The following is a 23,127-nucleotide window of genomic DNA, read 5'->3' on the forward strand; positions in this document are numbered from 1 at the left end:
GGGGAAAATTATTAGAAGTCTTAGCTGGAAATTTTCCCAAATTTCCAAAATGCAGATATTCTGTGTGCTTTGAATTGTTCTTTAAAAACCAGTTAGTGCACTTGTTACATCCTATCTGAAAGTTTTGACAAGTTTGAACTCACAAACAGTAGGTTGCTTGTTTCCAAACAGCGATCACTAGACATCCCAGGGAGATCTTGCATCTGTATATTCATCCAACCACTGAAACAAAATGTATTTTAAGCAACATGAGATTCTCTAGAGAGCTTTTAACTTATGAGAGCAATTGAAATGTGTATCTGTGGGACTTGTCAGACAGTGAATTGATGTTGCCATTTTTAAGGGAAAATATGGCTTGTTCTGCTGGTAATGAGAAAAAGGAACCAGAGGAATAAGGGATAATTCTAAATAGTTTTAGAAACAACTGTTTAACAAATGTAAGTTGATCACAGGATCCAGTGATCATAGTGCTCAGAGCTCAAAACAGGTGAAAAAAGAAGTTTGCTATGTGATTAACAAAATAAGAGTTTCAAGGTTGTTCCTTTTTTCTTCAAGTATGAAATGTAAAATTCCAGTTTCCTACTTAAATCTGTTCTGCAAGTTGTCTGATGCATATGATGATGAGGAAAATATGTGAATTTAGTTGAAGAAGAGACTGGCAGAGGTCAGTATTTGCTAGTTTTTAGGCAGCATATTCCTTTGCAGGAGTCTTACCATCAACTAACATCAAGCAAAGTCAATTCATATTTGGCTTTTGGGGTTCCTTCCCTCTACTCTTCTAACTCCAAGGCCAGTAGACAAAGGCCAGTAGACAAAAGCATTATTGCTTTGTTTGTTATTTACAGAATATTTTTTAAAGGTATGAGTTTCAAGTAATACAGATTCTTCTGTAAGGCAAACATGTACGTAGTGGACCATATTGTATAGATTATATTTTGGAAACCTTCAGAGCTTTTTTTTTTTTTTTTTTTTTTTTTTTAAGCACTAGGATGCTTGATTTTTGAGTAGAATCAGCTCTACTCTCTAAAATATATAGAGAGCATGGGACTACTTCCATGTACAAAGACTGGTAAATTTATTTATTTTAATTTATTTTCAGACAGCTTAAGTATTACAGTAATACAGTCATGATGCTTTTCATTGTTACAGGATTCAGTTTAAACTTTATATTTCATTGAAGTTCTTGAACCAGTAAAAGAACAAGTGTAACATTTTATAATTTGCATATGAATAACCAGATGAATAATTTTTTGATTATTTGTTGACATTTAAAAAAAATTCTGCAGGATGAGTTCTCTTTTCTATGCTTGCAAGACCTGGTATTTTACTTGCAAAAATGTCAGAGGTAATGTATTTCTGTACCTCTTTGCACTACGGACCCTTTTCAGTTTCTGGATGGAAGGGACATGTAGTACCACATGCCTTGTATTTAGTAACAGTCAGGGAAGTGAAACTTTGCATTGGTCATCAGATCAGAAAATGGGCCAACAAGCATTGCCACAAAATTAATCAGGATTTTTTTTTTTTTTTTTTTTTTTTTTTTTTTGGTCAGAGTCATGAACTGCATACAGATAGTTCACAAACAGGACCGAATTTGTCAAATAAATTTTCATTGAAAATCATTCCCATGGCTCTGATTGCTGTGCACTAAGCTGGTCCATCTCCATGGAGAGCAGTTACAATGCTAGTTGTTCAGCTGGTTTTGGTTGCTGCGTTGGTTGATAAAAAATTTAAATTTTTGTGTAACAGCAGGTAATGTGTCATTACATGTAATTATATATTTTTATATTTTTAAAAAATTTATTTTACTTTTATGTGTCTTACTCTGTAGCTCCTTCTATGTATTTCGTGTAAGATGCTGTTGCACATCTGACAATTGTTGCATGGAATCAGAGCCTGTACTGTAATACAATTACTCTTTACAGTGCCATCAGTCTCTTGGCTTTTTTCCCAGAAGATAATGTTACTCAGACTTGCTTTATCACAGTTGATTAGTTTGCCCTTATACTTATGTTTGACTTTGATACTGCATTCTTGTGAACTATTAATATTTTTAATAAATCTTTATGGCTGATAGAGATATGGAATGTTATGGAACAAATACTAAATGAAAACTGGGTTTAAACTAATACCTTGTCTTGGAGGATCTTAGAGTGGCTAGCTACAGTGCCACAAATGGTGTTACTATGGAGAGAGCTTCTGTTTCCATGACATTTTCTTGCATATTGTCCTAGGCCTTCAAAAGAAGTAGGATTCTGTCCTCTATCAAATTTGGTGTGTGTAATTCCATTACTTCTGAAACTTCGCAGTATCTCACTGCAAATATGTATGAATTAATTTCTTAGGAATAGTAATGGTGACTGGCCAGGAAAAAAAATGGAGGGGGAAAAAGTTATTAACATTCATTAACATGATCAGTTATTAACATGATCAAACATAAAGCAAGGCTTTTTGATAATATTTTTTACTAGAATAGATATTCCAGCTTGATTTTAACTGGGTATACTGCTCTGCTTGTGCACATCTTGGTTGCTTAAATAAGCCTACAACTATTAAAGTAGTGTTTTGCTGGTTTTAGAAAAAAAATGTTTAGCTGTCTAATAGCTTTATACTGTGAGAACTGCCTTGTACTGGAGGGGAATTTTGAATAACAGCAAATTTTTAATTCAAGTCATGATATCGCTCACTATTCAAGATTCAGTTATTGGCTCAGGGGTAAATTACAAAACCTCTTTTTTTTTCTTGAGATGAAAGAAGTGGTTTTGAGATATGAAAATCTTGGCAGCTGTTCATAAAGGGAAGTTCCTTTAGTGACTGTTAGGGCAATGTCTTGGTCACCTGCAGGTAGCTTTTGACCGCTCTCTTGCATTTCTGACTGAGTTACACATACAATTCTCTTCTGCAAGATTGCACTTACTTAAATGTACATGGCTGTGATCCCCAGGTGCTGGAATAGAAGGGGTTAGGGAACAATACTGGTTGTTGAGCACCACTGTGTGACCTATTCCCTCCTGGTACAAAGGGTGCTGGGGAGGAGAGATGCAGGGACTTAAACACCATTAAGTATTCTTATGCCACCCCAAGACAAAATTGCTTTCCTTCTGTTCCTAATGAACAGCTGACTGTTGTTCCCTTTGTACACCACTCTTCTGCTCTAATTAGGTTTTAGTGTCCTAGAGTGGTTTTGTTTTTTTAGTGGTCTTTCTCTTTTACCCCCAGTTGTGAGGGGAAGTCTAAAGCTTTAGATCCTTTGTAATACCTTCTTGGAGCATATTATTCTGTAATATGTCTGTTTGCAACAGTTAAAAACAGTTGTCAGGACCTGAGCTGCTACCCCTTTTGCAACCCATTTTTTCCCGAGCTTTTCCCAATTTCACACATTTTGAAAGCGCAAATACACATGTGCAACTGAGGAGAAAATGTGCTCAAAAGCCTAATAACCTAAGTGTTGTCTATGTAATACAGGTAAAATTTTGATCCACCTATTTTAGTATTTTGGTAAATGCAGAATGGTGCTTCACCTAATACTCTCCCTCAACTTTCACTGCTATCATTGTTATAGCTCAATTTACCTAAAGTGCCTTTGATTTCCACTTGAACTGAATTTCTAGATCTTTCTGCCAAAACCGATACTGCTGACTCTCCATCTGCTAAGATTCATATTTTTTGTCCCAGCTTTAGAATTGAATTTCAACAATTAGCTTATTGAATGATTTTGGTTTATAAAAGCCAGGTTCTCCTTCTGTTGAGGATGTACTATACAAGAGAAAAGGCTTTTACAAGACAGCTCATAAAATGAGCATGGTGCTTATTGTTCTTGGTGTTGAGAGAGATGTAATTCCACATGACTCTCTAATTCTTTCTGGAGTACCTGCTGGATAGATGACTGCTGGATAGATGACTGGTGAGCTTGTTCACTTTATTGTTATCTCTGTACCACTCACTCTGCTTTAACAAAGTTTTTGAAGGACTCTATTGAAGTTGTTTCACAAGTAGGATTGAGCTTCACAGAGATGTAATTTATTAGCTCAGAATTCATACTAGCATGGTCTTCATGATGGCAACATTTTAGTAACATTTATATAGAAGTGATAAACTCGCTTTATCTTGCAGGTTGGAAGATATCATCACAAAGTCCTGCTTGAATCAGTGATGGTATTCTTTTCCTATGGTGTTCTCAGTTGTGTTTTATGTTCTAGAGGTTAAGGAAAGGACTGTGGTCTTTTTATTATATTAAGAAAAAGGATTCCTGGAAGAGAAATCAGGTTTGAAAGAAGCTTCTCGTGAACTGGCTCAGGTTTGTCTGCTTTCTTCTCCCAGAATTTCTCAATGACTGCACATCAGATATTGCAATTCACTTGATGGATGCTGGTGATGTGGCGCTATGAGTTGCAGTTCTCTTTCTTCAGAAATATAATTCTGTTTTTTAAATACATTGTACATTTGTTTATGGAAAATTTGTCCTTAACTACTCCTTCTATTCTTCCTTGTTAAAATGTTAAACTGTTAAATAGCAGCTAAACCTGATGACATTTGTTTTGGCAAATGGTAATTGTCACTTACCCCCTCCCCTAATTCTTTGACCCTTCAGCTGCTTGCCTGCTCAAAGCACAGCTACATTAACATTTAAACGTTTGGTATAATTAAAGAAGAAACATTTAAGAAAAGGGAAAGGAGGAAAAAGTCTGATTCTAACCCTTCTGCCAGTAACAGAATGAAAGCTCCCTGCCAGCAGCAGAGAAGTTGGAACAGGTTCTTCATGGCAGTTGCTCAATCCCAGTATTCAAACCAGAAATTTTGTGTTGCATGTCTGATGGGCGTTTGTGTGGTCATGCTCTGTAGAAGGGGCAAAAAAATCTGATGTGGTAGGAACTATTGTTTGGTTACAAGGCAGTATTAACAACTTATATCAGAACCACTGCTTTTAATGGAAGAATGTGCTTCCCAAGAAAGATAGCAACTTATTTCACAGTAACTAGATTTTTTTTTTGAGTAATGTTCTTAAAATACAACGTATATTTCTTGTCCCTTTGCTTACAGTGCTCAGCAAATAGCTATGCTATTCAACTTTACCTGTTCTTACCTAGAGACACTGGCTTGTTTGTTCCTAAGTCAGAACTACAAGGATTAATTTCACACAAAGAGCGGGCAGGATCCCTTCATTTTCTTATTTGGTGTGGTATGTTTTTTCTTCTTAGATGAGGATTTTTCCCTGCTCAGTATCCAAATTAGTCTCCTAAAAATGCAGTTTTAAGTTGTATTAATCTTGTTGGAGACTTGAAAGAGAAAGTACATACTGATTTTTTTTCATATACATTTTTCCCCACTTTGCTTTTCATCTCTGAGCACATCAGCTTGCTACTTGCCAAGTGAAAGCCCTGCAGAGCACATGCTGAGTTCTACTGGTGGGACTTAACTCCCATGTTGTATGAATGTTTCCTTTTGAAAATAAGGATGTGAAATATGTGGTTTGCTATTTTCATGTCAGTGGCTAATGATAAATTTAATATCATTGAAACTCACAATTTTTTAATTTATATACTAGAATATGGAGGCTAGTTTCTATTGTTTCTTATAAAATACCACAGGATTCAGTATTCCAAGCAAGACTCATGAATATTTAATTCAAGGAGATTTGTAGCCCTATAAGATGTAATAAGCTAGCCTTTAATGACTATTTTGTGTAGCACGCATTTAGCAACATGTAGAAAAAATCCTGGCAATTCTGTGCATCATCTTTCAGGCATATCTGTTCAGCTCGAGGGACTTTTTAGCACTGGAATTACAAAGAGAAATTGGACTATGTCTGAGACTAACATGCTGCAATTTCTTAGTACTTGCACATTTGTCCTTATGTTCAGTCTAGCTAAAAACTCCAGCCTAATGATTGCCTTTTGATGTAAGGCTTCATTCTTTTTTTTAAAGATTGGCATTCCTCAAGAAGTATTTTGAAATATATTTTTGAATCTTTTTTTGTTTAAGTTTGGTAATTTTCATTAATCTTCCTGGGCTCTGAGGGGATTTTCTGAAATGTTATTCCCGGTATACTGATAATCATCGGAGCTTACTAAAAATGTCAACAAAACTGATGTTATAATGAAACCTTAAATTTACAGGTTGGAGCTTCTGCAAATGTGGCCTCTAATACTGATAAATTACCCAGCTTCCAAATTGGGTTATTGTAGTGAGTCAGCCAAAAGCACTGCTGCTCAGTTCATGGAGATTCTTTTGTTATACCAGGATGTCAGGCTTGAAGCACTGAATACTTTCTGCTGATCCAACCCAGATTTTGTGGGACTTCTAGGGGCTTTTCATCACAAACTAACTAGCCAAAAAGAAAGAAGTCCTCTGAGAGACTGATTTCCTTCTTTCTCTGGTGTAAATTTAAGTGATGACGCTTAAAATGATTACACTTAAGCTTGAGTTTGGACAGAGGTGGTAAAAATGAAAGGACAGAAGGTGAAGAGAGATTGGTGCCATAGGGTTTGAGAAATGAGAGAAGGTTTTGGCTGGTATGTACAGCACTTTAAACTTGTAAAGAGACATAAACAGTAAGGCTCATAAAACAAGTGATGCAGTGAAGCAACTACACATCACTTTATACAATGAAAATTGATGTGTTCTCCAACGTTACTGGCTTCACGTGACCAAGGCTTTTTTCACAATAAAAGTGTGAAAGGAAGATCAGAGGGAAGATGATCTCCCTGAGAGTCTTTCAAAGATTTGTTGTGTTGCTGGGGCAGAGAGAAGAAGAATAAGCTTTAAGAGAGAAAAAGAAAAGCCAGTAAAGGAGTGAGCCAGGGGTGCTTCTGTTTTATCTTGGTTCTCCCAACAGTTTATGGACAGCTGTTTTAAGCCATTTAGCTTCTTACCTCTGGGTTTGTTTATGTGTGTTTCTGGACAGGTAGAAATTAATAATGTATGGCTAAGAAAAAGTTGTGTAGATATGAGCTTTTCCATTGTACTAATTTCTGGTTAAGACTGTTAATGAGTTGTGAAGCTGAATTTGAAACAAAATTTCATCTGGAGAAGTAAATACAGTAGTTCCTGGTGACAGTTTACACTGATGATACATGCTGAAGCCATCTCAATTTAACTTAGTGATAGAAAGTGCAATGTAGAGTGAAATACAGCAGTAGAAGACCAATTGAAGTATCTTGAGTGTTGCTATGAAGTATCTTGAGTGTTGCTATTATTGTATTAACTTTTCAGAAGACTTAGATAGCACATATGCAATGAAGTTATAAATGAGGTTAGTGATGGCGAAAAATAAGAAGATTACAAAATAATCAATAGCAATATAAATCTAATGTCTTAAGTAGCAACCATGGACCATTCCTTTGACCATGGGCACTATAGTTCTTTTGACAGGAGATTATTTGTCATAAAGGTAGAAGTATGTAGCTCTTCAACAGTTACCTTAGTTAGCCAAAAGTAGAGTTTATAATCAAAGGCAGACACCAGTTGGTCCATTTTGGATCACATATACATTAGCCAATGATTTGAAGCCATTTGCTTTTTTGGTTTTGCTTCAAACCTATGTATTGGAGTTTTTAGGTGCAGACCATTATACCAGTGAAAGGACAGAAATGATCAAAAATAGGTTTCTGCTGCTCATAGTAATGTGCTGGGGGGAGGAGGAAAAAAAAAAATTGGTGGCTGCTATATTTTGATTGCCATAAACATAGAGTTTTGGCTGTGATCTGCACTACATTTATCATATATTAATATGATTAATATGTAAATTATGTTAGTTATGAATAAAATGTCCTCATATTTTTCTCCTTGCTTAATGGAATACTGAGAAAAGCGATTACTGTAGCCATGAAACAAGATGTTTAATGAAGCTGGAGGTATAAAGCTAAATTAAAGTGCAAGAGAAGATGTTTAGCCCACTAATTACCAGAGATGTCCAATATAAATATTACATTACCTTGAGGATCAGAGACACTTTTGGAAAAAGCAGTTTTCTATTAACATATTAACAAAATATTTTTTCCATACAGGTTAACCTTCTAAACCTGATTTGCATTCAAGTGTTAAATCGTTAGTATAAAACATAATCTAACAGTATTTAAATGGGTGCAGGTTTTGCTTCTGGTATGACAATTAAGCTTACTATTTTGTAGGTAATTTTCATTATAATAGTTTTCATTCTACTTCATATACCTTCAAGTCACATTTTCATAAAAGATAAATTGTGGTACAATAACATTTTCTTAAACAGCTGTTCCAAAACAGTTATTCATAGCTAACCAGTCCTAGTGCATTAAAAAGTAGTGCATTAAAAAGTATAATTCCTACTTAATTCTTTAACGTTCTAAAGGAAAAATTTCTGGAATACAGATGTGATTGTGTCTTAAAACACATCAATTTTTCATTATTTTGATTTTTAAAGTGGAGGAATGGAAGCATTAACACAAATTTGTTTCACTACATGGAATTAAAACAGCATGGAGACTTCACTGTCAAGTAATGAATTATTTAAAGCTGTGTTATCTGGAGTTGGCTCTATCATCCTTTTGTCTTAACCATGGACACTTTATTATTTGAGTTTAGCCAAGGAGCTTGTATTTTCTCCATCTTTTTGAGTCTCTAAAGTTACTGTTGCAGATTTGCTTTCCATGATGTGGCAACATTACCTTATATAATGTATGGAATTCATTAACAGCCTTATTTTCAAAATGATCAAATATTTGTTGTGTCTATTCTGATCAAATCACTGAACCAGGCAAAAAGTTGATGTTGGTGAGAAGTGCAGCTCTTTGATTGTTCAGATGGTTTGAATCAGTAATTTAGAACACTAAGCATTAAAAGCATCATTTATTAATTTATTTTCATTAAAAGAGTTTTATAAAGGAAAGGAATTAGATTTTTTTTTTTTTGGTCATGTTTTAGTTAGGGCATCACGGTATCTCTCCATGGTTAGACACAGGATATGCTTGGTGGAGGGTTTGGTAGAACATATGAAAACTGTTTGCATGAAATTGGAAAGCATTTGAATTGTGTTTTGGAGCTGTATGAAATTTGCAGCCATTTTGTGTTCTTACAGATTTTCCATTCTGTATTTAGATTTTTGTGTTTTGTCTCAGCTATGAAAATGCCTTTCAGAACTGACAAGTGTCTGGAAAGTACCAGTGTTTATCCAGGAGTTTCTCTTAGCCTGATCACTCTTAGGGGTACTTACAAATCACATCTCCCTGTATTTCCTTTACAAATACAGGAACAGTTGACTCACATTTATTAAAAGAAATGCCTACTTTTTATACAGAGTTTTTACAGAAATTATGTCAAATTTCTACAAGAAAGAAATCCGTATTTGGTACATTTGATTTGGTTTTTAAAGAACAAAGGAATCCTGATAATCTTTGAGACACCGACTGCCACAGAAGAAGTTTTTTTTTAAAACACCTTTTTTCTTTGGAAGTTACACATCTTTCCCTTGCTGAAATGCATTTGTCAAAAGTTTCATCTATTGCATTCATTAATAGAAGTTTCTTGGATGCCTCTGAATTCTTCAGACTTTCTAAGAGTTCTCTTACTGCCTCTGTGGTATATGGAATGTATTTAGTGAAGACAGATAGCTTGGCCAGCTCTGATGAATTTTAAATTAGAAGTAAATATGATGCTTTAGTGCAAGAATGAACAGTAATATTTTTCTCTTACTGTCTGATGTTTGGTCTAAGTAGAAAGTGTTGTCCAGGTATTTATTTCCGATGTCCACTTCAGATCAAAGCACTAATTTTATTCACTTTTTCTCTGTATCAGTCACACGCCCTGTTGTTTGAATCTGGAGGCCTTTGCTCTTGGACATTGTCCTCCTTTCTCTCCTAGACCACCAACATTCAAAGTAGCTTTCTCTGTGGGTGGAATGAATAATCTGTGAAGCTGCTTTGCTGATGACCAGTGACACCAGCAAACACCATAAATCCCATAGTGTACAACTATGCCTTCACCTCAGTGGTGTACACAGTTTGCCTTCACCTCCAAGGATGTGAGTTAGGGGTGATCCCGCTGCTCTCAAAGCAGTTTTTTTCAAATAACCAGTTTGGTTCTGGCATCAATAAGAACAGCTGGACTTTCTGCTCCTCAGCCAGGGAGTGTAGTGGGCCTGTGATCAGACTGGTATATCCCTTTTTTCCAGTTCCCAATGTCCTGCCCAATATACAGCAAGAGCAAGCATTAATCCATCAATGACCAAGAAAGTTTTGATGCCACATTCCCTTTTGCTTAGCTTTTTCCCTGTCAAAGAAAATAGAATACACGAGGAATTACAGTGGTGGTGTGGGAACTATGGGGAGATTGTAAGTTGTTTGTATGGGCACTTTGAGGAACAGAAGGAGGTGGAACTGAGAAGGGAAGCTGGAAGAGACAGAAGGCAGAATTTTTTAAGGAGCTAAGGGTTGCAGTTTAACTGCTGGTGACATAACTTATTTCCTCAAGTAGATTTTAGTTTGGTTGTGTTTGTTGTTTTTATTTTGTTGGGTTTTTTGTTACATTTTTGTTTCAGTTTTATTTGTTTGTTTGTATTAAGTTTTGGGGTTTTTTTGTGACAATTAAAGAAGTACATTACTATAAAGACTTTAAGGGTTTTAATGATAGTGTTGGGACTTTGCATATGTTTTTATAGTCATGTTGTTAATAATTTGAACTTTTTCAGCAAATGTACTTGTTTTCCTGAAAAATCAATCATGTAGGATAAGGTGGATCATTTGATCTTGTGGTGGGGCTTGAATACACACAAATGTGGGCTGTATTTCCAGGAGTAAGTGTGTTAAGTCCCAGCTAAAGGCATGAATCTGAAAAGAATTATTTGAGCTAGTTATCAACACCTCTCAGTGCAATGCAGAAGAATACAAATACACTTCGTGTTCTGCTGTATGTGTAAGCAGTGAAAAGAATATTGAAATAGTAGATTCAGTTCTGTTGGCTACTCTTCTAAAGGCTTTTGTGAAATTACACTATGATGATGTGTATGTTAGCCAATGGGGAAATTATCCATGCAGTGAGACTCAGACTTACTCATTTTGTCTTGAAAAGGGAAGTAATTATATGGAGAGCCAGGCTTCAGTCTAAAGCAAGGCATTAACAAGTCTCAGTGTAGAAATAAGCATTTTTAAGCACAACTATAATAAATGGCTGTGGTCACTTCCCTAAGCATGTTGTGATTTCTTCATTATGTGGTATTTTTCATAAAGGTGTCTTGTATTTTGAACAGGCATTCTAAAACTTGAGATAAACACTACTGTAGTTTGAATAGGAGTTATAAGCTTGATGTAAACATTGTTCAAGTTTGTCTGTCCTTTATGCAACAGAGCCCACTCAATGAGCCCAGTAATGATTTCCAGTCTTAAAAATCTATGAATATCCAATTGACTCAATGGTTGCCTTTGATCTTGTGGTTTCTTGATCCATTGTTGTGATTTATTCACATAATCTGTCAACAATGCGAGCAACTTCTGTGTCTTCAGTTTATTTCTTTATAAAGTCTAGCCTGAAATGTTTGATTATAATCATCAGGGTCCAGATCCAGGGTCTGTAGTGCAAGAAAATAAAAACACATTTTGGGTAATGATTCTGTCTTTATGTTTACCCAGCTGAATGCCAACTATTAGATTGGGCAGGCCAGCAGCTGCTCTGTGGATTAAGAGGCTTCAGAATTAAGTTGTGCTCTTCAGATAAAACGTTTAATACTGTTCTGTGTTGTAAGAGGAGCAGATTTGTTGTCATTATAGGTTTGTCATAGTTAATGTGGCAAACTACCTTTAATCCAGTAGATTCCCAGTCTTGGTTACCATATACCCTCCCACCTGCTCTGCATCACTCCTCAAAGGTCCTCAACCTTCCATACCTCTTGAGCAAGCATGACAATGCAAACAAACCTTCCCTGAGCTTTCTGTGCCCTTTATTTTATCTTTCTTTCTAATTTGGTGTGTGCCTGCAGCTGCCAGCTCTGCAGCCTTTGGATACTTTGCAGGGCTAAGTCTGACCAGTTTACTGAGGAGAAATTAGAGCTGACAAGCAGCAGCTCTGTGCCACTTAGGAGAAAAGAAAGATCTGGGTTATTTGCTGGCTTCCTGTCATTTGGAAGGAGCAAGGGAAGATAGGGAGGAAGGGAAATGTAAGGTGGCCTGTGTTAGCTGCTGCTTGTGCTTCAGGAGGATGGTATTTAAGAAGGGTTATGGGAGGTAGAGCTGGCTGGTTAGACGTTGTAGGATAGTGAGACATCCACCCTTGTAAAGGAAACCTTCTTTTCCTCTTCTTGATGAGACACGAACTTCTCTCTTGATCATCCCACCACCTCTTCCTTTGCAGTCGCTAGGAGAAACTGTTTGTTTTGTCTAGACTTTAGGCTGAAGTCGCTCAGCCTTCCAGGTGGGTGTCTTCATGGTGAGTCAACACCACCCCACACCCCAGACTGCCTGCCCAGAATGCAGTCCCAGAAACTAACCCCACTCTTCCTCCTACAAAATACTAAGCAGAAACATCTATCCCATGTGGAAGCAGCTATTTGGAGTCAAAGTTTATCCTCCTTATGGGCCTCTGATATCTCCATTGTCTAGGCTTTCAGCTTTCTGCTGTGCCATCCATTGAATGCAGATGCTGACACATGGCTTTAGGCAAATCCCAAACCTGTGTGTGAGGCTATCTGCAACTGACAAGAAGTATGTCAGCAAAATTTAAGATAACAGAACCTGAGGCTTTGAGGACCAGCCTTTCTCTTGATCTGATGGGAGATGAGAAAAGAGTGGCCCCCTCTTTGGGCAGCTGTGGAGGAAGGGGGGAACTAGACTTTGAACTCTGGAACAGGACATGGGATTGAGGTTCAACATGACCAGCAACCCATAACTGTACCCTGCAGTGCTAAAATGGTTCTAATAAGGGTCTAACAAAACCCTCATAGTGGTTTGACTAGACCTACTTGAGCCTTTGGAATTGAGTTTGAGGTGAGAAATCAATGGGTTTAGTACCCTAAGAGGCATGCCAGAGGATGTGCTTTCTGTTGAGCTGTCTTCTGTGAAGATTCTTCATCCCAGGGCACTGGATGAGTTTTAGGGTCATTATTGTATTCTTGCCTGAGTTTTAGGGTAATTATTGTATTCTTGCCTGAAATTCAAGATGCTCATAGTAGGGGCACATTTGTGATGCTACTTCTGACACGTCTGTTGTCCCTGATCTTCATCCTTTTCATGAAAGTAAGAAGGACCTGAGGTTTTGCCAGGAGAGAACGGCTACAGAAGATAGGGCATTTATACGACGACTACTACTACTACTGAAAAAATAGAAGAAATGTTGGGTAGGTGGTGAGTGGATGTAAAAAAGATGTAAAAATTGGAGAGCTTAGGGTTCATAGCCAACTGAAGGCACTGATTCCTTTATTTCTTTGAAGCAGCAGTTCAGGATGTTGCAGGGTACCTTTACAGCTCAGGTTTGTTTGTGCCCCATAGATGCAGGGTAGCAATGCAATGGAATGGTTTTGCTTTGGCCTCTGGTGTCTGTACTTTGGCGTGCAGGGCATTAGGTGTGTCCCTGAAGGGAAACTTCAAATTTGGTGTTACATTGATGGAATCCAGTTTGCATGCAGCAGAGCTGCCCAGCTATCACAACTAAAATATAGTAAATAGGAACAACTGGGGCATTTATTGTGAATGTTCGTTGTTTTTGCAAACTAAAATGTACCCAACATGGGTGCTAAAAGAATAAGCAAGCAAAGAAAGACACAGTTTTGCAGAATAATTTAGATTGGAAGGGACTTCAGGAGGCCACCTAGTCCAATCCTTTAAAGGTATTTGAGATAGTTTCTGATTTGTCAATGTACCTTTTTGGTGTGGAACTCTAATTTTTGTGCTTAGACTAGGTTGACAGATTTCAGATTGAAGCATGAACTTTGTATTTGAGATGACAGGGGATCTGGTATGTTTTAGAAGTAGTCGTGTACATAGATATTTGTTGGGGAGTGGTGATGAGGATATCATTGCTATGAATGCTATATTTAAAATGCTAGGGTGTAGTTCGATCTCAAACAGATTGCTTCACATTTTGGTTTGGAATTAAAATAAAGAGTAACTTCACGCAGAACAGGTCTGCAGTATGCAGTGATTCATCTAAGGTGAAGTTTCCATATATTTAACAAGCAAAATTCTTGTTTGGCTTCAGCTCATATTTAAAGAATTTGATTTAGCACTTAGCATTCAAACTCAGTAACTTACTAGTGCTGTCTTATATGTGTGGATTCACCTGTTAAAAACTAATCTCTTTCTTAGGGATTATTCATATGGCCTTTGAATGAATTCTCCTTTTGAGACAGACTTCTGTGGATTTCTGTCTTTCATGGTAACAGAAGAAGTTGGGGGAAGCCAGGGAGGAGCTGCATAAATTGTTCGTTGTATGAGCATTGAATTCTGATGGCTTATATAAGGCTTTGTAATGCTGAAAGATAGCTGTAATTTACCTGTTACCTTCACCAGGTGTTTGGTATCAACAGATTGCTGTGAAGTGAGAAGGCTATTGTTTGACAGTGGTCAAAACTAAACGTAATAGTCAAAAGTATATAAAAGGGGTTATTTGTTGTTATTGCTTTCTAAGTGAGATATCTTTGACTAACTTGAGGTGTGCTAGAGATTATTTTTTTATTAATAGAATAAAATGTTTATTTAAGGCTTGTCTCACACTATGCTGGTTCTCAAGGTAAAGAAAATATCTCCATCTTAATGAACAAATCATCTCCCAATCGTCCCTTCAAGTAAGCCAGCCAGTTAATTTTAAACTTGAGTCAAAATTGTAGTTCACACAGTGTAATTACAGGTATGCAGATATATTCTGTCAAAACATTGCTTTTCATTACTGATCTTGGAATAGTTATTCCTGTCTCTTGTCAAGTTAGTTTCTTACTAACTTTTAGGAGGATGTAACTTGTCAGTCTAGGAAAAAGAGTTTGAAAAAACTAGATAGTAGATCCTGTGTGAAAAATCTACATTAGTACCTAAGCACGTATGGTAGAAAATACAATGCCAATTAAAAAAAAAAAATGAAGGTGGGACAGGTATCATGAAAGATCAGGGAAGAAATAAGTCTTGTAAGCTTGATATCTGGAATGGACAAAGGAATAGAAACAATAAGGAATATAGTAGTTGGTAGCTGGGTGAACATGATTTATATAATATAGTTGGTGAAAATTACATACCTTTCTGGAAGGAAGGTTATGCCTCTCCAACAAAGGGTTCAAAACACATTTAAGTAAGGATCATGTGGTTTTTCTTGTTAAGATTTCCAGAAAGCCTCTTGTCAAAATTTTCTTGAAGAAACTAAAGTAGTGTGAGACTTAAAAGGTTCTTGCAGAGATGTCTAATTGGTTATAAAGTTGGAGTGAAGGGATGGGGTACAGTTCAGTCCTCACCAGGGAAGCCAGCCACCTGTAATGCACATGCATGAAAATGGGATGAACCATTCAGTGATGTTTTCTTGATGGATCAGCAGGGGCTGGTCCTAAATGTGGAGAATTATAGTAAGCTCTTACAAGACTGGGTGGCTGAGTGATAAAAGAGTGCATAAACTTTTATGAAGATAAATGTAGAGTAATGTAAGTGGAAAAAAAATTGTAACAGTTCATATAAAATGATAGCCTCTGAGCTGAGTGCATTTCTGTGCATATAGAGGCAAATGAAACTATGGTGTGCTTGGAAACAATGGGGTTTGATTGTTAAGCATCTCTCTTAGTATGATCCCTGGGAAGTGCAAGTCTTCAAAAACAACAAAAATTTGTTCAAAAAACACAAAAGGTAGTGGTTTTATTCCTGCAAGGTAATCAGGCTGTGCATGAAAGGTTGTGCCACGGGCTTTTACAGCTGATGGAGGTTTACATGATCTTAGTGGGGCGCTATCTAAGTTCATGCAGAGAAACTGAAAAGAACTAAATATGTAGGAATCACATTTGAATCATATCCACATCAGGAAGTCTCTGAGCTTCAGAATAGATAGTTTCTCAAGAAGTAGTAATAGAAAATATCATCTATATTAGCCTTGCTTTTCATCTTCCCTGAGCACATGCTGTCAGCTGTTGTCAGAGTCAGGATACAAGAGCTCTAGTGAGGAAGGTTTTTATACAGATCAGATGTAGCCTTTCCTCAGAATTTCAGTGCCGTGACTTAGAGAGGTTGGTCCATCCTTTTTGCATCATTAAGAATTAATGACCATCTTTTCATCAAAAAATGGTAGGTCAGATACTCTGCATTTGTATTGGAAAGAGTAACTTTACATTCTTCCATCAGAAAACATAAAATTCATTTGCTTTTGTCATTTTAGATCTAGAACTGTTAGGTTTATCATCACTAAAGTCTGTATTTTGGAGGAGTGCAGTGTGAGGCTGATGACTGTTCTGTTACCAAAAGATGGTGGATGTTCCTGGTTAGTTTTATTTTTCATACAAAATTGCTTAAATTTTCTCACTGTATATAAATAAAGAAGTAAATTTTCTCATTCTGTGCATCTGCAAATTATTCTTTTACTTTTGCCCTATTCATGTTAATTCAGATTTTCTCCATTGCTATGAAAGATACTCGGTAAGGAAGAGGTCAACAAGTTAACTCTCACTGATAGCTGAGGATGAACAAAATGGCAGCTTAGGAAATGACAGCAGAGACCATGAGAAACTAAAGCTCAAATTTAAGAGAAAATTGTTCCTTTCAACTTGTGGTTCAAATGTGTACCCTCTCTCTTTAGCAAGAGATGCTCTCTTATTTATGTTCCTGTACATCATGATGTTCTTTAATCTTTACATAGCTTCAATTCCTTTGCTATGAAAGAACATGTTTCTGATGAGTTACTGAGAGCTGGCACTATGGTGACTTCTGCTTTTTTCATGTTTTGTCAGCCAGCAGCATGGATAACAAAAATATTGTTCATAAAATAGTTCCAAAATGTTGAGATTACTTTAAATTTGTCTTTTTTGTATGTCCTATGAGTGTTTTTGTTTCTTTCTGTGCTGTCTCATTTTCTTTTTGAAATTTTCCATTAGCCAGAGAAAGATAATGAAGTATGCTAATTTTTATTTCCATTCTCAGCTTTTTATTATATGCAATGGCAGAGCTACAGTGCTAAGCAGTTTTAAAAGGGAGAAGCAAAGTAGTGAAGCACAACTACTTCCATGGTAATGGTATTCGTTGTTTCAGTCACTAACTATTGTTATTCATTAGAGACAGCTAATAGAGTCTGAAAGGCTGAATTGTTACTTTTAAAACCAGTGAAAACCAATAAGCATAATTAAACTGCATTTTAATTTACTTCAGAAATACAAGCCTGGTCGATGTGATGATATTTTGAAATGGAAGCCACCCAGCCTGAACTCAGTTGATTTTCGTCTAAAGATAACAAGAGTTGGTGGAGAGGGGTATGTAATCTCTTCCCTTTTTAAATCTGTAGCACTGGTATGAATGTCCCTTAGCAGTTAATCTGTCCTCTGAGATTTCTTGACACTTCCTGGGGCTAAGCCTTTCTATATTCTCTAGAACTTGTTCATTCAAAATATAAGCAACTGTTGTAATTATCGTTGTATTGAAAACAATGGCAGCTGTTTATATTGTGAATTTATTCATTCTTAAATGAAGTTTCTTCAAATTTCTGAAAAAAGTCCCATTTGGATTTGGCACTAGTCTGTATGTTTTTGAGAGTAGGCAGGCTGTATTAGCTTAAATTCCTAAAACTGTTTTTCATTGATTTTAGACAAAATGAGAACAACTGAAGCTTTCTTCTACTTTAGAACTGTGCACAATGACAGTTTTGTTTGTCAGCACTTGTTTTCTTAGAGAAAACGGTACTTGTTTTCTTAGAGAAAAACAAAGCCTGACATTTTTACTTGTTAGTAAACAAGTAAAATTGGTATTGGATTCTTTGGTATTGTCTTTAAAACCATTAAAATCTTAATCAAAACCAGTGAGTTTTAATGGCAGAAGACATGAAAATCTTTACATTGGTCCTGCTATTTGCCTAGTTCACTCACTGCACATATTAAATAGGGGTTATTTCCATGTTTCGTTGTGCTGCGGAGGGGAAGGGAAAGACTGAATCTCTAGATTAAGCCTGCTTTGGAAAAGTTCTTGGTTAAAATGAAATTAATGTTTTTTAAGTTGCTTAGTGTTTTAACATCTGGGACTCATTTCAATTGACGATGTGAAATACTGACATTTAACTTTTCTTTTTCTTGGTGCCACAGGCAACTCGGTATGATTAAACAATTGATTCAGATATTGCTTGCATATTCCAGGGTGCTAATAATGGCCCATTTAACTTTTAGACATTTGCATGTGACATTAATGAAAACATTTGGTGAATAGAGAGAATCTTAAGGATATGAGGTTTTTATGAAAAAAAAATATACTCAACTGATAAGTTCTCAGTGTTTTATGAGATCAGAATTATCTGTTCAAATTTTTGTGTTTGAAAATGCAATAAGTCTTCAGTGACATCATAACTATTTCAGAGAATACACAGAAATACTTCATTTTACTTCAGATAATCAGCTGATTACAACATTTTATGTTTGTTTGCAATTTATTTAAGTCACAGGATGATTTAATATGAAAGATTTATGTAAAAGTTCTTTTAAAATTGCCCATTATTTGATAGGAACGTTATTTTATAAGAGTATTTTTATGACTTCTGCTGGAGTTTACACATATACAGTATTAGCATGTGATTCAGAAACAAAATGCAACACATTTTTCATTTCATATTAATAAAGGAGTATTGGTTGACTAGTTATCTCTGATTTCAGATACCAAATTGTAAGTGCTGTTGTTTTATATTTAATATATTACATCATAGATTATTTGATTAGAACATGAAAAGGTTATAAAATACGAGCCAGCAAAAAAGCTATTTTTAAAAAGTTAGTACCAGTTAATAACAAATTATTAAAGAATGGCTGATCCATTGTAGAATTGAATTAACTTTCTAACATTTAGAAAAGTTCTATCATATTTCAGCTGTGTGAAAATGAAGCAGTTCTTGTATTATGGAAATAACTACCTGAATTACTCTGTAAATAATGTAATATTTAAATATGTCAGTATTTATGCTGCTCTCACATGCATATAGAAAATCCTAGAAATCTGATATTTCTTAAATAAAGTACAGTTCTTCCAGGTAAGTTTTACTCCATCACACATGACAATTGACTGCTACTAAGTGCATTCATCCAATAAAAATAAAATTTAATGAAGTATGGGGCAGAAAAGAATAACTTAGCACTCTTGGAAGAGAGGTATTTATCTTACATAATGTCCTATGAAACAGTAGCTTCTGCTCAGTGAAACACAAACTGTGAATGAAATACTCCTGGTCTGTCTGCTTTAGTTGTTACTTTGGATAAATTCTAAAGTCATTTGAAGAAACTTTGGAATAAAACAGGTTTTGAAACAGTTGACCAGAGTTTGAAATGAAGCATCTTTAACTTTAGACTGTATAAAGACAGTTACTGAGTTCTGAGCACTAACTAAAATTCTGTTTGAATTTATGAACTGAGTATCTCATTTCTGCAGTTCTAATGTGACAACACTGGGCTTCCTGCTTCCTCCCACCACACTGAGATTAAAAGCAAGCATTGATACTGGTTTCAACTTTTTAGGTAACAAAAATTTTCTTCTTCAGTAATCCAAAAAGGAATTACAGCACTACAGAATGGGTAAGGTTGGGAGGGGACCACCGTGGGTTGGTCATCTGGTCCAGCCTCCCTTCTCAAGCAGTCATCCTAGAGCTCATGGCACAGGATTGCACCCAGATGGTTCTTGAATATGTCCAGTGAAGGAGACTCCACAAATCTCTCTGGGCAATCCATTCCAGTGCTTGGTCACTGACATAGTAAGAAGTTCTTCCTCTTGTTCAGATGGAACTTCCTGTGCATCACTTTCTGCCCATTGTCTCTTGTCCTATTGCTTGGCACCACCAAGAAAAGCCTGGCTCCAACCTCTGATATCTCCCTTTAGATACCTACAGACATTGATGAGGTCCCCTCTCAGTCTTGTCTTCTCGAGGCTGAACAGGCTTAGCTCCTTCAGGCTTTCCTTGTAAGAGAGATGCTCCAGTCTCAGTCATGCTTGTTGCCCTCCACTGGACCTGCTCCCGGAGCTTCAGGTCTCTCTTGTACTGGGGAGCCCAGAACTGGGCACAGCCCTCCAGATGTGGCCTTACAAGAGCAGAGTAGAGGGGCAGGATCCCCTCCTCTGACCTACTGGCACTGCTGTTCCTAATGCACCCCGGGATACCATTGGCATTCTTGGCCACAAGGACACTGCTGGCTCATGAACAGCTTGTTGTCCAGCAGAAGCCCCAGGTCTTTCTCTGCAGAGCTGGTTTCCAGCAGATCAGCCCTCAGCCTGTAGTGGCACATGGGGTTATTCCTCCCCACATGCAGGACTGTGCATATTTCCCTTAGACAAATTTTAGAAAGTTCCTCTCTGCCCCTCTCTCCAGCCTGCTGAGGCCCTTCTGAAGGGTTGCAGAGCCCTCTGGGGTATCAGCCACTCCCCCAGCTTTGTGTCATCAGTGAACTTGCTGAGGAGGCCTCTGCCCCTCCATCCAAGACATGGAGGAATAAATGAAACAATACTGGGCCCACTACTGAACCTTGGGGAGCACCACTAGTGACAGGCCTCCAACTAGACCCTGTGCCACTGATCACAACCCTCTGGGATCTGCCATTCAGCCAGTGAATCTGTTGGGCATTTGACAGCAAAATACTACAGATGTGGCTGAAGTACTGGAACAGAATTTACAGAAGTTGCATGTTGTTTTGACACAAATTCAAACAACATTTACAGAAATAGAAGGTATGCCTTTGTATTGATGTCTTACAGACAAATAAGGAGCCCAAGTTAAAATATTGATCTCAAATACATAACAGCCTGAAACAATGTGAACGGGGATTGTCTGTAATTTCTGTAAAGAAAGTCCTCTGAAAGAAAGTCCTCTGTTCTGATTTACAGTTCATCTTTAAATCTTGAAATGCGGACATAACTACACCTGTTCTGCAGTTGTGTGTGATCTTATCACGGTGTACAGCCTGGGCAGTAGTGCTACAAACTGAACCAAATCACAGAGCTACAACCATGCAGCCCTTGCATTTATAGTTCCCTACTCACTCAAATAGTGAAAAAAAAAAACATATAGGAGCATTATTTATTCAGTAACATGAGATTAGAGTTCTGTCAGCTGTTGGACATGTCTTTTAGATAGCATATGTAATTGAGATCCTGAACAATTGTAAACAATCTTGTGCATTTTTCATCTGAATAAAGGAGTTACCTCTGGGGAGTTTGCCAGATTTTAGTCAGTGTGATTATTTTCCATCTATGTAAATTCCCCTGTGTTTTGAGTTGAGCATTTCCATCCATAGATCAGTTTGCAAAAGAAGTGTTAACTGCAAAATAGCTGCTGTTTCACCCCAGATGTAGTCCTGTTACGGATGAATGACCGATCTTTTATCTGGGCTTCAATTATTTCACTCTTGATATTGGAGGGAGTTTTGCCATTGAATTAAAAAGGATTGGTCTTATGATCTGTGAAGTACTTTTAGAATAAGCCTGATAAAGATGAAGACTACATAACAAAGAATAAACATAAAGAAAAAAGATACTATTGCATCCTAAAGAAAGGCAGGGTTTCTGTAACCTCAGTGACCTAATACTGACACTCCTGTTCAGTGCACATATTTGAAAGAAATTGCATTATTGCACCTTGGTGAGTTACATCTTATCAGCTGAGCCTTGGTAATTGTCTCCTCTGCATTATCATAGTCCAGCCTTTCCAAGCATCAGGATGATGGTTAGATTGACTCTTTTTGTGTTGTGTTTGCAAGAATTTTAGCTTGTGCTCTCTGTCAATCTCATTACATCGATATAGTTAGTCTTTGTTCAAAAAAAACCCACCAAAACCCCCTAACACAAAACCCCTGCAATAACAACCAGCAACTCATTAAATCAGCTAAACAAGAGTACTTTGTTGTTTGTCTCTTGTGAAACACAGCAGTTGAACTGAAAAGCCCTAATATTACATGTGTTTTAAAAAGGCTGACCTGCTTCCCAGCACTGCTCTTTCATTTCAGCTTTATTAGACCAATGGTCTCACGTATACCTTGTGTTTTCCTAAATTATGGTGATGCTCATGAAAAAGAAGAGGGTCTTAAGCACATTAACTGCTTTTCCCAATGACCTACAAGTTAAATAACCTTATCAATAGAGAATGTGAAGGATATTTATTTGCTGTGCGCAGATTCTCACTTATATTAAAAGGAAGACTGCTTTTAAATAGTCGAGATGCTTTTTCTCAAAATGTCTGGTTGTATGAATATTTCTTAAAAAGCCAAAAAACCCCAAACTAACTCTGAGTCTTATTTAAATGTCACAAATACCAGCTGGAAATGTCACATAGTACCATATTTCTGGTAACTTCCATATCCAGAATTTCTTAAATGTCCATGCTTCCTTTTACAGATTTTTAATTAGCCTGTGCAAATCCCTTAATTTTATCTGTATCAGACTGCTAAAAGCAAATTACAAGCAAATTTTTGGCTTTATTTGCTTTGAATTAATATCTTATTGGGTCAATTTGATACTATTTCCAATCACAATATAATATAAATTTTATCTAGTACCTTGAAGTACTAGATAAAAACCATCAAGGATTCTACTCACTTTTGAAGTTGTACTCCTCTAAAAATATTAGTAATCTAAAGTAGACATGAACTATTTATTAGTGTTATGTTTGTAATTTTTTTTATTGTATCCATTATTAACTAGACCATACGGGGCAAAAACCCAAACAGTGTTTAGGCAAGGTTCTGTTTAGCTTGGACATTGTCAAGTAATAAAAAATGGGAGATAAAATACAATACATTCAAGGATAGTGGGGATATCCTTGGATCAGTTGGAAATTACAAATCAACGACCAGATGTAGATACCATGACTACAGGCAAGTGGATGTCTTCTTAATTTTTTTTTTTTTTTTTTTTTTTTTTTTTTTTTTTGGAAGTGGTGTTTTCCTTTTTGTTTTATAAACTAAAAAGGACTGGTGGAGAAGAAGGGCTGCAACTGGTTCAAAATGGCTGTGATATTCTTGATTTGCTCTCATATAGC

The 23,127-nt window shown here is 36.6% G+C and overlaps 1 protein-coding gene across 2 annotated transcripts in view; it reads left to right on the plus strand.

Annotated features, from left to right (window-relative positions):
- RNGTT (RNA guanylyltransferase and 5'-phosphatase) overlaps window positions 1-23,127 on the plus strand; it is a 170,440-nt gene that overhangs the window by 89,665 nt on the left and 57,648 nt on the right. For both annotated transcript variants that reach the window (XM_053973871.1, XM_053973872.1), the window contains exon 13: window positions 17,286-17,386. In XM_053973871.1, coding sequence (XP_053829846.1) covers window positions 17,286-17,386 — 101 coding nt within the window. The remainder of the gene's footprint in view (window positions 1-17,285; window positions 17,387-23,127) is intronic.

The sequence above is a fragment of the Vidua macroura genome, chromosome 3 (genome assembly GCF_024509145.1).
Source record: "Vidua macroura isolate BioBank_ID:100142 chromosome 3, ASM2450914v1, whole genome shotgun sequence".
NCBI classification, from domain to species: Eukaryota; Metazoa; Chordata; class Aves; order Passeriformes; family Viduidae; genus Vidua; species Vidua macroura.